The sequence below is a fragment of the Mustela erminea genome, chromosome 5, assembly GCF_009829155.1.
Source record: "Mustela erminea isolate mMusErm1 chromosome 5, mMusErm1.Pri, whole genome shotgun sequence".
Lineage (NCBI taxonomy): Eukaryota > Metazoa > Chordata > Mammalia > Carnivora > Mustelidae > Mustela > Mustela erminea.
Window position 1 is genome coordinate 75200872 of NC_045618.1, and position 14716 is coordinate 75215587.

The 14716-nt window shown below is 54.8% G+C and overlaps 1 protein-coding gene across 1 annotated transcript; it reads right to left on the reverse strand.

Annotated features, from left to right (window-relative positions):
* Positions 1-12: 12 nt before the first annotated feature.
* JPH4 (junctophilin 4) lies at positions 13-10177 on the reverse strand. Its single transcript, XM_032343868.1, has 6 exons — positions 9228-10177; positions 8130-8679; positions 6579-7350; positions 3476-3594; positions 2626-3158; positions 13-1701 (listed from the first exon to the last, which is right to left on the reverse strand). The coding sequence occupies exons 2-6, from the start codon at positions 8506-8508 to the stop codon at positions 1618-1620; spliced, it is 1887 nt and encodes a 628-aa protein (XP_032199759.1). The 5' UTR covers positions 8509-8679; positions 9228-10177; the 3' UTR covers positions 13-1617.
* Between the last annotated feature and the right edge of the window lie 4539 nt (positions 10178-14716).

Genomic DNA, 14716 nt, shown 5'->3' on the forward strand with positions numbered 1-14716 from the left:
AATTCCCCCCCCTTTTTTGAACTTTTTTATTAATATATTTTTTTTTTGTTAAATTTCTTTGTATTTTTTTTTTCCTGCAAGACTTGGTGTTGGCGGCACTGTTGTAGTTTAACTTCAATCCCAAATTCCATGAAATAGAAATCAGAAGTAAAGGTTTAGAGGGGAGGGAGGAAGGCAGGCCAAGGAGTAAACAGAGTTTGACTAGAAAAAAAGAAGAGGGTATGTGTGATGGGCATTCCCAGGCAAGGCCATTCCTTGAGGGAGGGGATTGGCAGGCAGCTCTTGTCTGCCTCATGCAGGAGAGGGAGGAAAGATCCCCTGGGGACCCTACAGAGGGGTCCCCCTCTTCCTAGGGCTTCCTGCCCCCAGGGGAAAGCTATTAACAGGGATCAGCCACAACCTCAAACAGGGCTCTCCACCCACCTCTCACCCTGCTTTGACTCCCACCTCTGCCCTGCCTGGAAAGTGTGTGAGAGATTGGCTTCCTTTGATCCCTCTTTCTGTTGTTTTCCCATTTCACAAGATTCGGATGTGACGGGGAAGGGATGTAACCCACTTAGAGACTACTAAACTTGTTACAGCTTCTGCCGCTCTCTGAGTTCCTGTTATCTAGGCTGGTTGTGTTCCCCCAAAACGCCCCTCTCACCCCCTCTCCACAACTGCCAGAGTTGGGGAGTGGGGTCCTAGCTCAAGTGCCTCTAACCCTCTGCGGCAGAAATATCTTCTTCAGGCCCCTTAGAAATCTGATCAAAGGCCACAAGTGAGTCCAGACCAACCAAATAAACTTTTAGGGGGAGAGAGGGGATGGGAGAGGTCAGTGGGTAGACGTGACTGCATTGGACGATTTCTTTCCTTTACACATTGCTCTTGACAAGGCATGCCACCCGGGGCGGGGGGTGGGGGTGGGGGTTGGATGAGGGGCTGGCGGTTGAGGAAAAGAAGAGGGAGATCTTAGGGAGTCATTCTACTTTTTGTCTCCCTTATCTCCTTCAGGGAAGGATAAAGTTAGGCAAGAACCTAGCTCAGCGCTTGGAGGTGAGATAGGCTCCTCCAAGGTCAGAGATGGAGGCTATACCTTCTCCAGCTCCTTCACTAGGCCTCGCAGGGACACCAGGCCCCTTGGGTCAGGGAGCCACAGCAGCTCAGCCAGTGCCTTGCCCAGTATACAGTCATCCCTTCTCCATTTTCTTCTTCCTTTCCACTCAGCTTCCAGGAGACTCCTGGGGACACCAAACCCCCACCCTCATTGAAGTTCAGGTCTAAAGAAAAGGCGGGGAAGACACGGGGCAATGGTCTGACTTAGATTTGTGTGTCTCAGAGAAGAGAGCGACTCTGAGCAAGAAAAGCCCTTCATATGTAAACAATCTAGAGAGAGAGGTGGGGTGGGATGGGGGAGGGAGTGAGGAAGACAGAGACAGATTCAGAATAAATGAGAGAATCGGAAAGGAAAGCTGGAAAGAAAAAGCCAAAGACAAACCAAAGGGGGAGAGAAAAGAAAGGGAAGGAAGAAGAGAAAGAAAGATAGGAGATAAAAACAACCAGGAGGAAAAGAGAAAAAGGCAGGTCAAAGAAGTGAAGAGGCAGCAACCGAAGCCAGAACTAGGCTGGGCAGGAGCCTCAGGTGAGGAGCTGGGAGAACAGGAACGCCAGGCTGAGGTCCAGGAGGGCCACGGCTCCCACCACCAGGGGGTTGGCAGCTCCCTAGAGAGACGGGGGGGAAAGACAGTCTCAGTCCCTGAGGACCATATCCAGCGACAGGTCCCACCTTCCTGCCCTGGCAGAGATGGCAAAGCTGAAGGGTCCCAGGCACCTCTCCTCAAAGGTCAGAGCAGGGGCATCTCCAACCTTTTTCGGATTGTAAAAACACCTCTCTCCTCCCAGGCAGGGCCCCTCCTTCTCTCTGGCTCCCTCAAGTCAGGAACAGCCCTTTCTCCCCCTCCCTCCACTCCCCTCCCACTAGCATGTCACGTGGCCCAGGCAGAAGGTGCCTGGCCTTAGTAGCAGACGTTGGCAGCAGCAGTCGGTACTGCAGTAAAGCAGAGAGGGATGAAGGGGTGAGGATGTGGTTGCTAGGAAACAGGAGAAGGCCTGGAGTCCAATCAGAGTACAGGGTTCTGGGAAAACTCCACCCCTCCCAGTTTTCTGCCTCCTTTCCCATTTCCCTTCTTCCCAGCAGAGGGAGGGAGAGTCAGGGTAGGGAGGGAACAAGCTTTTCCTTTTTTATTTCTGGGCACCAAAGAGACAAAGTGTGGAGGTGGGGGTGGGGGTGGAGTAGGAAACCAAGAGCTGGAAATTATATGGAAGGAGAACAGTGAAAGATGTTTTGGCTCTCCTGTTCCTTATTGGTAACCTTGGGCAAATTACTTTAAGTGCTCTGGGCCTCAGTTCCCTCATCTGTCAAATGAGGGAGCTGGAGATGAAGGTCTCCAAGGTTGCTTGCAGCTCACAAGTTCCCTTTTTTTTTTTTTTTTTTTTTTTGGTGGGATATGGTCCAAGAGTGTGCAGGAAGAAAGGAAGCTGAGTCCAAATTAGAGCCCCTGAAGGGATCAGAGAGGTCTGGAAATGATAAGAGGCAAGGCTTTGAGGAGAAAAGGGGCCACAAGGTGGGAACGAAGGGCAGCTCACCGGCTGGGCGGGCCTCTCGGTTGCAGCAGGCTCCTCAAGCTCTTCCGTCAGGCACCCGGCCTCGGGACCCCTCGAGGCTGGGTCCCTCAGGACCGGCATGGCCATGGGCTCAGGCTCCGAGCCCCCTGGGGCTCTCAGCTGGGGCAAGGGCTCTTCATCTTCCCCTTCCTCCTCTCGAAGACTTCCGGAGCTGTCGCTGCAGCCTCCAAGAAGTGGGGAACCGTCTCTGGGCCCGGGCCCCTGCATCCCAGCCTCGTCCTCGGCCTCATAGCCAGCTAGTTCCTCTGACTGTTCACCGGGCCCCCCCCACTCCTCAGGCCAAGCTTTGGGGCTGGAGAAGGGACCCCGGTCCCCTCCAGGAGGCAGTGGGCTCCGGCGTACAGGGGGTCGCCAGGGTTGGCGGGAGGAGGCAGGACTGCTGGGCAGTTCAGGGGAGCCCTCTGAGGGTGTCAGTCCATTTTCGTATACCCCAGGGCTGTCCTCATCCAAGGGTTCTGTGTCGGAGCCTTCTGAGTCCTGCCTGGGTCTGCGGCCTGCGGCAGGGATAGCTAAGAATCAGAGGGGCGTAATGGCCTTGGGCAGCAAAAGCTAGAGCTTTAGTCAGCTGCCTGGGCATCTCCCAGGCTTACAGCCTCTCATAGCCAGACCCCAGGCCCCAGATCCTGAGTCTTCATTACCCTATTTTATAAATTCCCAGTGCCACTGCCCCAAACAACTGGGTCTGGCCCCCCACCCTCATTCCCTTGGATCCTCATACCTTGGATTTTTCCATCCCCAGTCCTCTGCAGGGACTTCCTCCCCTTTCCCTGCCCCTGAGCCCCTCCAGCTCCCCAGGCCACCCACACCTCACCTGGGGCCTCTAACATAGGTTGCAGGTCCTGGGCTATCAGTTTGGCCATTCGAGCTGCCTCCACAGCCTTCTCGGCGACACTGCTGGCTGCCACTGCCTTTAGAAGGGCATCTGCCGCCCTGCCAGGGTCCAGGGACAGGAACTTAGCAGACCTGCTCAGATGCTCCAGCCCCCTGGTCCATGCTCCCACCACATCATGTCCTCTGGATGGGAGCTCACCTCTGGAGTACTCAGTCTTGCTCACACACTGCCTGCTGCTCCCCTTCCTGGCCTGGCAGGGGAGCAGGCCTCTGCTTTCTACCCATAGATCTGGGCTGTGCCTGCTCTCATCACACTTCCCTGCTCCTCTCACACCTGCCACTATCATGTCCTGTAGTAACACTTTCCTTCCTCCAGCCGCAGCCACCGGCTGCCCTCCACTCCTTCCCAGAGACAGATGAGACCTCACGCTCTTAGCACACCTCTCTATAGTTGCACCTTGCTTGGGTCTTCCCAGCAGCTTCCCCCTCCCTGCCCCCCTTGTTCTGGGCCACTGGCTCCCTGTGCCTGGAGCTTTGCCTCCTTCCCCATCATCACTGCTAACCCTCCTAATGTAACCCTGCCCCCTTCCCTGCACCTGACATGACAGATTAACAGGCTGTTTTCCTTTAGCCTCTTCTGTTGTCACAGTGTTGTCACCCCGGTCACTGCCCCTGCCTCCCTGGACCATCGCATCCTTTCTGAGCTCTGGATTTGGGGTAAGCCCGAGTCCCGCCTTTCTGCTCTTTCTACTCCCTATCCAAGGTACTGTGAGTTTCTCACCGTTGTGATTATTTCTTCCAAGGAAAATCTTAGCTTCCTTCCCTTCCACATGTCCCTCCCATTGTGCCCTGCTCCCTGGGTACAGGCAGACTTGAAGCATTCTCGGTCCTTTCCCCACAGTGGTTTCCCAGTTCTCCCTCTAATGTCAGATGTTTCCTCAGTTTCCCTTCTGTTTCACCCTCTGCTGTTAATCGTAGACATCCCATGGTTATTCAATGAGTTCTGTCATACTGACTGAAGGTGACGCACAAAGAGGCAGAGGTAAAGGTAGTCAGTTACACTCGGGCTTAAATGGATCAAGACCCCACTCCTGGCCCCAGGCTTGTTTTATCTGCCTTAGGAAGGCAGTCTGGGTACCGGGGGAGGGAGAAGGGTGGTGGTGTTCACTGTAGTCTTAAGCCTACCCCCTCTTTATGTACCTTGGGAGATATGGTCAGCCACCTCAAACCTGCTCGGTGAAGGGCTTTTAGAGCCTGTTTGCAGGGACCTCAGATAACCCTGTTCTTCTCCCTTTGTGCCGCCAGACTGTATATGACTAGCCTTGCCCTGAAACTAAACTGGTCTCAGGGTTTAGGGCGGAGGAAGACGATCAAAGTCTTGGGTTACATGGAGTTCTGTCGGCAGCCAAAAACTGCAACACTGACAAGCAGCTGTGTTTTGGGGTTTGGAGGGTGTAGATGAGCAAGTCCTAGTCAGAAGACCCAGTCATCAGGCCAGGTTCAGGCTACCTGGCAGGGGCACCTGCTGCTGAGGCTCTGCTGTTTCCATGGCAGCTGGCAACCAATCAGGGTTGCCAGGCCTGTTGCTGGGGAGACCAACCTGCCTCCTCCCACTGACTGATCTTTCAGCTACTGAGATCAGTTTTTCCTGCCCCTGCCTGTTCCTCATCTAGACTAAAGTGCTCCCTGGTGCCCTGCCCTCCCTCTTCCCTGGCTTAAGGCCCAGACTCTAACCACCTAGACACCAAGATGTAGCTACAGATAGACACCTCTGGCTCAGGCATCTACTTTTGGTATGATACATTCCTACACGGACACCTTGGTCAGCCCTTATACAAACTCCCTGAAGCATATTTGGATGTATCTTGGCCTCTGATCCTGTGAAACAGTTCCAAATTTAAACAAAATGCTTCTACTGAACCCTCCTTTTTAAAGAAAATGCAACATACAAAAATTCACACGTATGAATTGTATAAATCATAGGTCTGAGAACCTCATTACAGATGGGTTTTTGGCTTTTAGATTTGAGCTATCTAATCCAGCACTTAAAATGTGGCTAGTCTGATCTGAAATGATGCGCTATAAATATGAAGTATACTAGATTTCAAAGACTTAGAAAAAAGAGGGGAATGTAAAGTCTCTCATTAGTAATTTTATGTTGATTATAGGTTAAAAAGATCAAATTTTGGATATACAAGTTTTGGATATATACTTGTTTAAATAAAGATATTACTATTTATGGGGCACCTGGCTGGCTCACTCAGCGAAATGTGGGGCTCTTGATCCCAGGGTTGCTTGAGTTCCAGCCCCATGTTGGGCCTAGAGCTTAGTTTAAAAAAATGTAATAATTAAAATCATTTATCTTTTTATTTTTTCACATGGCTACTAGATTAAAAATTACATATTCGGCTTCTATTATATTCCTACTGCACAGTGCTGCTTTAGATAATAAGATAATGCATGGACATGTAATCTGATTTACGGAGAGAAAATTTCATTTACTGGTGAGCCTCCTCCCCTCAAAACTTTATCAGTCAGTTGGGTAAAGGGAGGCAGAGGAGGCAAAGCTGAGAGGCTCTCCTCTCAGGTGGATAGGTCAGCTGTACAAATTAAATCTACCCAAGGCCGGAGGTTGAGATAACATCAGTCCATGGGCAGGGAGGTGGCTAGGAACGCACATTCCCTGTCTCTCTCTCTGCCCAGGGTTGCTGCTCCCAGCTGCAAGAGGAATACTGGGGACAGGTTTCTGAGCCTGTACAAGCCATTGCTCCTTGCTACTCCCACACACAACAATGACACACATCCCCACAAAAGACACTAAGACACACTTATAGTCTAACACGGCTTCCCTCAAATACCCAGCCACCCACAGTTACACCCACATCCACCTGTAGCCTCAGATATAAACACTCCAAATACCCAGGGCTACAACTGCTCGGCCTCGGGTCTGCTCTCCCCTACCAGGCCCCAGGCCTTTGGTCGTGGTCCTCCTGTAGGCACTACCTACGCCCCCCACCCCCCCAGCTGTCCCCAGGGTACCTTCTCCACTTAGCCAAGCTTTGGCCTCTGCAGCGGATGCCCACCTGGCAGCGGCGATCTCCTGGCGCTGGCGGGCAGCACTCACGGCTCGACGGGCGCCTTCGACAGCCCTGTCCACCTTCTCCTTGACTTTGCCCCGGCGAAGGGCCAGAGGCAGGAGGCTGCGCACACGCCCCCCGTGCACCAGCCGGTTGCGCTTGTACTTGCCCTCCTCGCGGGAGCCGTCCGGGCGGGTGGTGCGTCCGTAGCCGTGCCGCCGGTTGCCCAGCCACTCGCCCTCATAGCGCAGCCCATTGGAGCGCTGGCTCACGCCGAAGCCGCTGCGCCGGTCGGCGCGCCATTCGCCCGCATACACTTCGGTGGCAGAGCCCTCGATGAGGGCGGGCGGGACTGGGGCCGGGGGCCCGCTGGCCTCGGAGCCCGGGGGTCCTGTGCTGCCCACCTCGCTGCTCACCTCGCTGCGCAGGGAGCCCCGCTTGCTGCCCAAGGAGCTGCGGCGCCCGCCCGCCCGGAGCCCGCTGAGCAGCAGCGAGCGGCGGAAGAACCCGCCGGCCGCGGGGGTGCGCTTTCGGGAGGACGCGCCGTCAGCGTCCCCCGGCCCGGCCAGCACGAAGCCTCCCCGGGAGCCCGAGGCCGGGCTGCCTCCCTCGTCGCCCGGCAGGGGCAGGGGCGGGGGCGGTGTCGGGGGGTCGCTGTGGCCAGAGTCCAGGGAGGTGCGGCGGGGAGAGCGCAGCAGCGCCGCCTGATGGTAGGGCACACTCTGGCGCACCCCGTAGCCGTGGCGCTTCCCGGCCTGCCACTGGCCCTGGTAGGTGCCTGCGGGCGGGGTAGGACGGGGAGAAAGGGTCAGGACCCGCTGCTTCCTGCACCCTCGGCCCCAAGCACTCCTGGAGGCCTACGTGTCGGGAGGGAGAGGTGGGGCACTTAGCGTGGAGGTTGAGGAAGAGCACTAGGAGCCGGGAGACGGGCCAGGTTGGGTCAGAAGGTGTGGAAGGGCGGAGTGAAGGCCGACAGATAGCCGGAGATCTGTGGGTTTGGGGCGTGCAGGTAGACAAGGGAAAGGGGGAGGGACAGGCAGGCTGGGGTGTGTAAAGGACAGATAGTCCAGAGGGTGTGAGGGACAGGCTGACGGGGTGTTTAAGATAGTCATGTGACAATCAGGGCGATGAGGGGCAAGCTGACTGAGGAAATGTGAGGGGACAGCAGAGCAAAGGTGTTAGGGACAGGCGGGTGGGGGGAGAGGGGTGGTGTGGGGCAGACAGAGAGGAGTGGAACGGACAAGTAGATGGGGGGGTGGTGGTGAGCGTCAGGTAGACGGAGGTTGTAAGGGCACAGGCAGACAGGGAGGGGATGAGGGCAGGCCGACTGCAGACCGGGGAGAGGGAGAAGCGGGCAGGGGCTAGACCGCGGAGGAAGGCGTGTGCGATGGGAGAAGAGGGCGGCAAGATGGGCGCAGGGGGCGCATATGGGTGGGGGAAGGCGTACGAACAGCGGGGCAGGGGGCAGATGGCGGGGAAGGCGGACGCGGGACAGGCGGACGGGGAGGCGCACGCGGACGAGCAGGCAGACAGACAGTAGTGGGCCGGGCCCCGCACCTCCGTCGGAGTAGGTCTCGGTGCCGTAGCCGTCCTGGAAGCCGTCCTTCCAGAGCCCGGCGTAGCGCAGGCCCGACACGCTCTCCCACACGCCGCTGCGCCCCTTCAGCCCGCCCAGCCACTCGCCGCGGTACGTCCAGCGGCTCTTGCGCTCCACGCCCAGCCCTTCGCGCTTGCCCTGCTGCCAGTGGCCCTGGTAGCTGTGTCCGCCGGGCCCCGTGAAGACGCCCAGTGACTCGAAGCCGTGCGCCCAGCAGCCGCTGTACTCGCCCTGGGCGCCGGGCCCCGTGCACACGCCGTAGCCATGTGCCCGCCCCGCCTCCCAGCCCCCCACGTAGCAGCCCCCGTCGTCAAAGTCGAACTTGCCCCCGGGGGACATGCATGTAGTTGGCGCGGCCTCAGCCCCCCGGCGGCTCAGCGCATCCTGGGGCTGGAGAGCCGGCTGGGGGCCTGCAAGCCGGGCGAGGCCTGGGGGCGGGGGCAGTTAGACCGGGGCCGGGCGGGGGGGCCCCAGCGCGGGCTGGCAGGGCCGGACCCTCATCCTGAGTGGCTGCGGAGAAAGAGGGGGGAAGTGGCGAGCGATGCCCCTCCTCTTTGCCCGCCGCTCCCTGGCCCAGTGGCTCTGGGGCACCAGCACCGCCCCCCAACCCCCCACCCTTCGGCAGCGTCTTCCAGCAGCTCCTAAGCTTTGTAGGCATGGGGGCTCCCCCACCCCTCCGTCTTTGTAGAGGGCCCCTCCCAGGACTTGGGTCCCCAACCCCAAGCGGTAGTCCCGCTTCTCCAGCATAGAACCCCAAAGCGTCGAGTGTGGATGGCAGTTGCTGGCGCGGGGTGGGAGAGCACGGGGTGGGGGTGGTCCTGAGAGGGGGCTGGGCAGAGTCGTAGGCCACCCGTTCCTCTGGCTGCTGTCAGAACCTGTCTGCCCGGTTCTTTGGCTTCCCGGGCAAGGGGGTGGGGGTTGAAAATGTAAGGGGGGGATCGGAGCAAGGTGGGCAGTGGGTTTGGTGGGGGAAAGGATAGGGATGGAGGAGGCTCTGCAGGAAAAAGGCGAGGGTGGGGATGGGCAGACAGGCGGAAGGGAGGGGGCAGGTTACTCACCATGTGGGCTGGGGCTCAGGCTGCCTCCCAGGCACAGCATCCATGGCCGGGTACCTCCACTCCCACCTCGTCCCGACAAGCCAAAGCCCCCTCCCCTTCCGGAGAGACTGCTCCTACCCAGGGAGCAAAGGTGGGAGAGCCGCGAGTCCCCTCTCTCCCCAGCTGGAGGAGCAGGCGGTGGGGGTGGGGGGCGAGGTAGTGGCAGGGGTGGGGGGGAATGAGAATAGTGGAGGGGAAAAAAAATCTGCCTTGGATGGAGATAAGGATGAGGAGCTGGGAACTGGATGGGAAGGGAGAGGGGGCTATGAAAAGGGGGTGTTTTATTATTTTTTTCCTTCTTATGGTTGGGAGAGGAAAAAAAAAATCAAAATTCCGATTCCATCCCAGCACAAATCAATGTTTGCTCCATCCCAGCATCACGGGGGAGGCTGGGCCAGGAAGATTTAAAGGGGCAGGGAGAAGAGAGAAGAGGAGAGGGTGGGGAGAGGAGGAGAGGAAGAAGATACAGTGGCGATGTTAGCAGTTGGGGGGGTGGTGCCCAGGCTGGAAAAGATGGGTGCCGGCTAAATCTGAGGTGAGGGAGGAGGCAGGTAAAGGGGAGAATGAGAAGCACAGAGACCCCCAGGGTGGAAAGAAATCCTGGTATGCCGGTAGGGAGTGGGGTGAGACCGAGGGTGGGGGGGGGGAGAGGGGAGGGGAACGGAGCGAGAGGGAGGAGACTGAGCTGAAGATGGGGAGGCTGGGGGAGGCCGAAGCCAGGCGGGGGAGGAGAGATGCAGGCGAGGCCAGGAAAGGGCGAGAGGAATACAAAGAAAGAGGTGCAGGGGTGAGAGCTAAGGAGGGGGAGATGCCGCTGGATAAGGAGGGAGGGGGGAGACCCATTCTGGGGCTTCTGAGGGTTGGCAAGGAGGAGAGAAGCAGGGGAGGAGGGGAGGGGGAAAGAAGTAGATAGAGTGGGAGTGAATAAGGGTTGTAAGGGAGGGAGAAAGCACTGCATAGGGAAGGGCTGGCATGGGCATAGAAATCCAGGCAGGAAGAGCCCAAACAGAGGCAGGACGGCCGGAAGTGGTGTTCGTGGGGCTCCAGGGAGAAGGATGAACCTGCCAGCTGCTTGGACTGAAGCCAGGGAAGCCTTTGGGCACCTGTCCACCAAGTCCACTGTCCTCCCTAAGTAACCACTGCAGGGAGATCAGAAGCCTCCCTTACTTGCGCTTTCTGAGGAACCTCGAAATGGGGCCCTGCAGGAAGCCTGGCCCCACTAATGCTTATCTAGAACCCCCACCAACTATTTCTCCCTGGCTTGTCCCTCTGAAGGGGAAGGGGTGGCACGAGGGGTTTATTGTTTCTGAATGGAGAATAGGGGGTCATGCTTGGTAGTGCCATGAAGACTCTGGGACTTTGGAGCCTTTTGCAAACCTAGAGGCTAAGACACATAGACATGTTGGGGCAGACCCTTATTGTGGCAAAGCCCCCTTTAGCCTACCACCTTCCAACTACTCATGAGAGGGGCAGCACACCCTGGGCTTTGTTGTTTACAGACAGAAGTAGGCACATACTGTCTTCCCTGCCCCTCAGCTTACTTGCTGAGATGATGCATCTATCCCACTCCTAAGCATTTAGGAGGGAAGACCCTGTCCAGTTACATACAATGGGGTAAATAGATGTACTTAATTGCTTTCATTTTTGTGCAGTCTGATCCACTCCATTTTACAAAAAGAACTGAGGCCCAGAAGGGAAAGTCACTAGAGTCACACAGCAGAGGTGGCAAAGCTAGGACACCAGAATTTTTTTTTTTTTTTAAGATTTTATTTCTTTGAGAGAGAATGAACAAGAGAGCAGAACAAGGCCAGAGGGAGAAGCAGACTTTTCACTGAGCAGGGGTTCCATCCCAGGACCCTGGAATCATGACCTGAGCCAAAGGCAGATGCCCAACCACCTGAGCCACCCAGGCACCCCCAGAACACTAGACTTGAGACCTCTGGGCTCTGTAATTCCTCCCAGAATTCCACATACTTGAGAACCTCCCTCAGACTCGGGAGTTCCAGTTCCGGTTCGAAGGGGTAGAAGTAGGGAGAAGGGATGGAAACAAACTTGGGCTGACTCCCTAGGGAAAGAGGCATTTATGATGAATCCAGAAGGGATTCTGGAGCAGGCCAATCTCCATCTCATTGCTTATCCTTAGCTATTCAGACCTTCTTTTTCTCCAAGAAAGAGGGACAAGAAAGGAAAAGCAACCTTTAGGTCTGGTGAGACCCGTGCCCTGTTCTTTGGGAAGTCAGGGTGGGAGAGGTAATGGAAGACAGGGAGTGATGCCTTGTTGGTAGAGCGACTCTGTACTGAATTCTAGGCTGCACACCAACAAGTAGGGCTGAACAAGTCACTGACAAGAGTACCCTGGAACTTGGGCACACGGTTCCAGCCACCTCCCTGGGTGAGGCCGCCCTCCAGCCCCAATCTGTTTCTGTCCCTACAGGTCCTATAATCCCTTCTTTTAAGGCAAAGATACTTTTGGAGACTGCACTGGTTTTTGTCACAATTTGTCATTAGGCTGGGGTCCTAGAAAAGGGAACCGGCAGGAGTGGAGCTGCTCTGCTCTTGGAGCCAGGCGCTGTGTGAGGCATGTGGCCCACATCACTGCATCCAGTCCTCCCACAAACCCGTAACCATTAGCAGCCAAGGCTGGAGGCCGAGATCTGGGCTTTCACAGATGGACAGACCTCTCTCCATCCCGACTGTACTACTTCTGAACTGGGTAAGTCTGAGCACATTCTCTAACTTTCCTGAGCTGCAGTATGCACAGTTCTAAGAGGGGAAGACTCCAGAGCTTACTGTGAGGATTGAAATAATTATGCATGAATAGTGTTCAGGATTATATAGAGGGGAAGACCCTCTGGGCATAGTACCCAACACATGGTAAATACCCGGTAAATGGAGGCTTGAATAATAAGCTGGCATTATGCCAGTTTTATAGGTGAGGAATCTGGGACCCAGATGTTAATTTGCTCAACGTTGCACAGCTAATATATGGGAGTCCTTAGAGTTGAATATAGCTCAGACTCCCTGGTTGGTATACTTCAACAAAGGCAGTTTGGGGGCCTAGTTATAAAACATGCTTATTGTTGAACTAAGAAAATAAAGGACAATATCAAGAATAGAAATCACCCCTAGTCTCACTGTACAAGTAGCATGTTAGAATATTTTCATATAGTTTTCCTTCTATGCACTGTTTATTTCACATAATTAGTTAAATACAGCATATGCAATTTTATATCCTACTAACTTGCTTTGCATAAGACTGTAGGCATTTTTCCATGACACTGAAACAGCCCAGACTTTTTTTTTCTTTCAAGATTTTGTTTGAGAGAGAGACAATGAGAGAGAGCACAAGAGGGGAGAAGGTCAGAAGGAGAAGCAGTCTCTGCGTGGGGCTGGGAGCCCGATGCGGGACTTGATACCGACTCCAGGACCTGAGTGAAGGCAGTTGCTTAACAAACTGATCCACTCAGGAGCCCCCAGCCTGAAATTTTTAATGGCTGCATAATATTCCACTGTTTGGGCACATTATGATCTGTTGAGCCATTCCGGCACAGCACTTTTATGCTGTTTGCACAGTTTTTTGCTACTAAAAATTAACATCTTTTATACAAATCTTTGCATCTCTGATGCTTTTTTTGGAAAGTGTTTTATCATTGCAAATTTCAAACATACACCATAGTAGACCAAAACAAAACAGAAAGAACAACAACAACAAAAACTACCAAAAAATAGAATAAAGAAGTCCAATGTACCCATCACCAAGCCTCAGAGATGATCATGCTTGGCTCATCTTGTCTTTTCCTTTCCCATTTAATTCCAGTTCTGGGTATCATGTTATTTGAGTATTGATTTTTTGAAGTTGGGATCCTAACAGTAGAACTATTGAGACAGAGGGTAGAAACACTTTGTAAGATTTTGGATTTCTTTTGCTCAAATCACTTGCAGAAGGGTTGTGCAAATTTGTACACTCACCCGTTGTGCACGAGAGTGCTGGTCTTTTGCACCCTGAGCTGTGTTGACCTCTAGTTATAACACACACACACACTCCTTTTGCCAAATTGACAGGTGATGGTGCTTTCTTTATATACATTTGTTTGGTTGCTGGACTTACCTGGGGACTGCAGTGGAGTAAACCCTCTTGAGGGACCCCTAGGAAACATGCCGGTACTTCCTGGGGACCCTAGTCAGGACCTGTGGTGTGGGAGATTCCTTTTCCCTGCTATGCAGGGACCAGGCAGGGTGGAACTTGGGACGAGGGCCCGCCTCATCCCATGGGCAGCCACCAGGGGTCAGCATGGGGCCAGAGATCCTGAAGGTGGGAGCCAGGGTAAGTAAGAATGGACAGCAGCCAGACCCTGCATTTCCTCTGTCTGGCCACTGCTGGCTGCACACACAGCTCCCCTCTGCTGCTCAGGTCGTGATTCCAGAATCTTCTGGATGGCTGTCCCCTGCCTGATCACTCCCGCCTTTCGCTGCTCCTAGGTTTGGCTTGCTGAAAAGGGAAAGAAAGGTGTTTGAGAATTAGGTTCTGCTTCTTTCTCCACACCTTCTGTGGGACTGAGTTCAGTATGGAGCAGGAATTTTTAACCCAGGGTCCACGCACTGAGGCACCCAAAGAAAATGGCCAAGTGGGGGCATGGACATCCATTCCCCACCCTTCCCCTGTGGAGAGGACAATATTTTTGGTGAGATTCTGAAAGGGAGATCCATACCCCTCAACCCTCCTAAGCCCATTTGCTTTCTGTGGGTGGTGTGAGGGAGCAGCTTAGTGTAGGACACAGAGATGGTCTCCGGGGTGTTGCTAAAGGGTTGGACCTTCTGTGTCATCCAATGGAGCTGAGAGAACGAGCCCAAATTTTCCCTATGGTGGGATGGGGTCAGGGAGGGCTGCTGAGCTGTACTCTAGCCACCTGAGCTGTCAGCTGGGCTGCCCTGGATCTGGCTACACACTGAGGTATCCTGCCTCACACTGAGGCACACGTGTTTATGTGCTTTAAATGACTGGCACAAGGAGCAGAGGATCAGGGGAAGGAAGGCTGGTCCCAGGTCAGTCGTCTTGGAACCCGGACCTCTGAGCCATGGGTGATGGCTGCGGCAAGATGCACAAGAGGTAGAGGAAACCAGTCAGGTTACTTTCTGCCAGGGCGCTGCTCTGATCTTACTTCCCCACAGCTTGCTCTAAGTGACAGCTGCTGCGCATGCACATCTGGGAGGTGGGGTTAGGGCCCCTGGGATTCTCAGAGCAGTGCAGGCTAACCCCATGGTAGCCAGAGAAGCTGGGGGCTTGGAGAGGCTGCGAGTCAAGGCCGGATCACCCAACACAGCAGACATGAAAGAAAAATCGTGAGCATTCCTAAATCCCACGTTAGTATTCCATTTTATCTCATAAAAATGCTTTCTATTTGTATATTAAGATAAAGGAAATTACTACTGGGTATTTACCCTAAAGATAG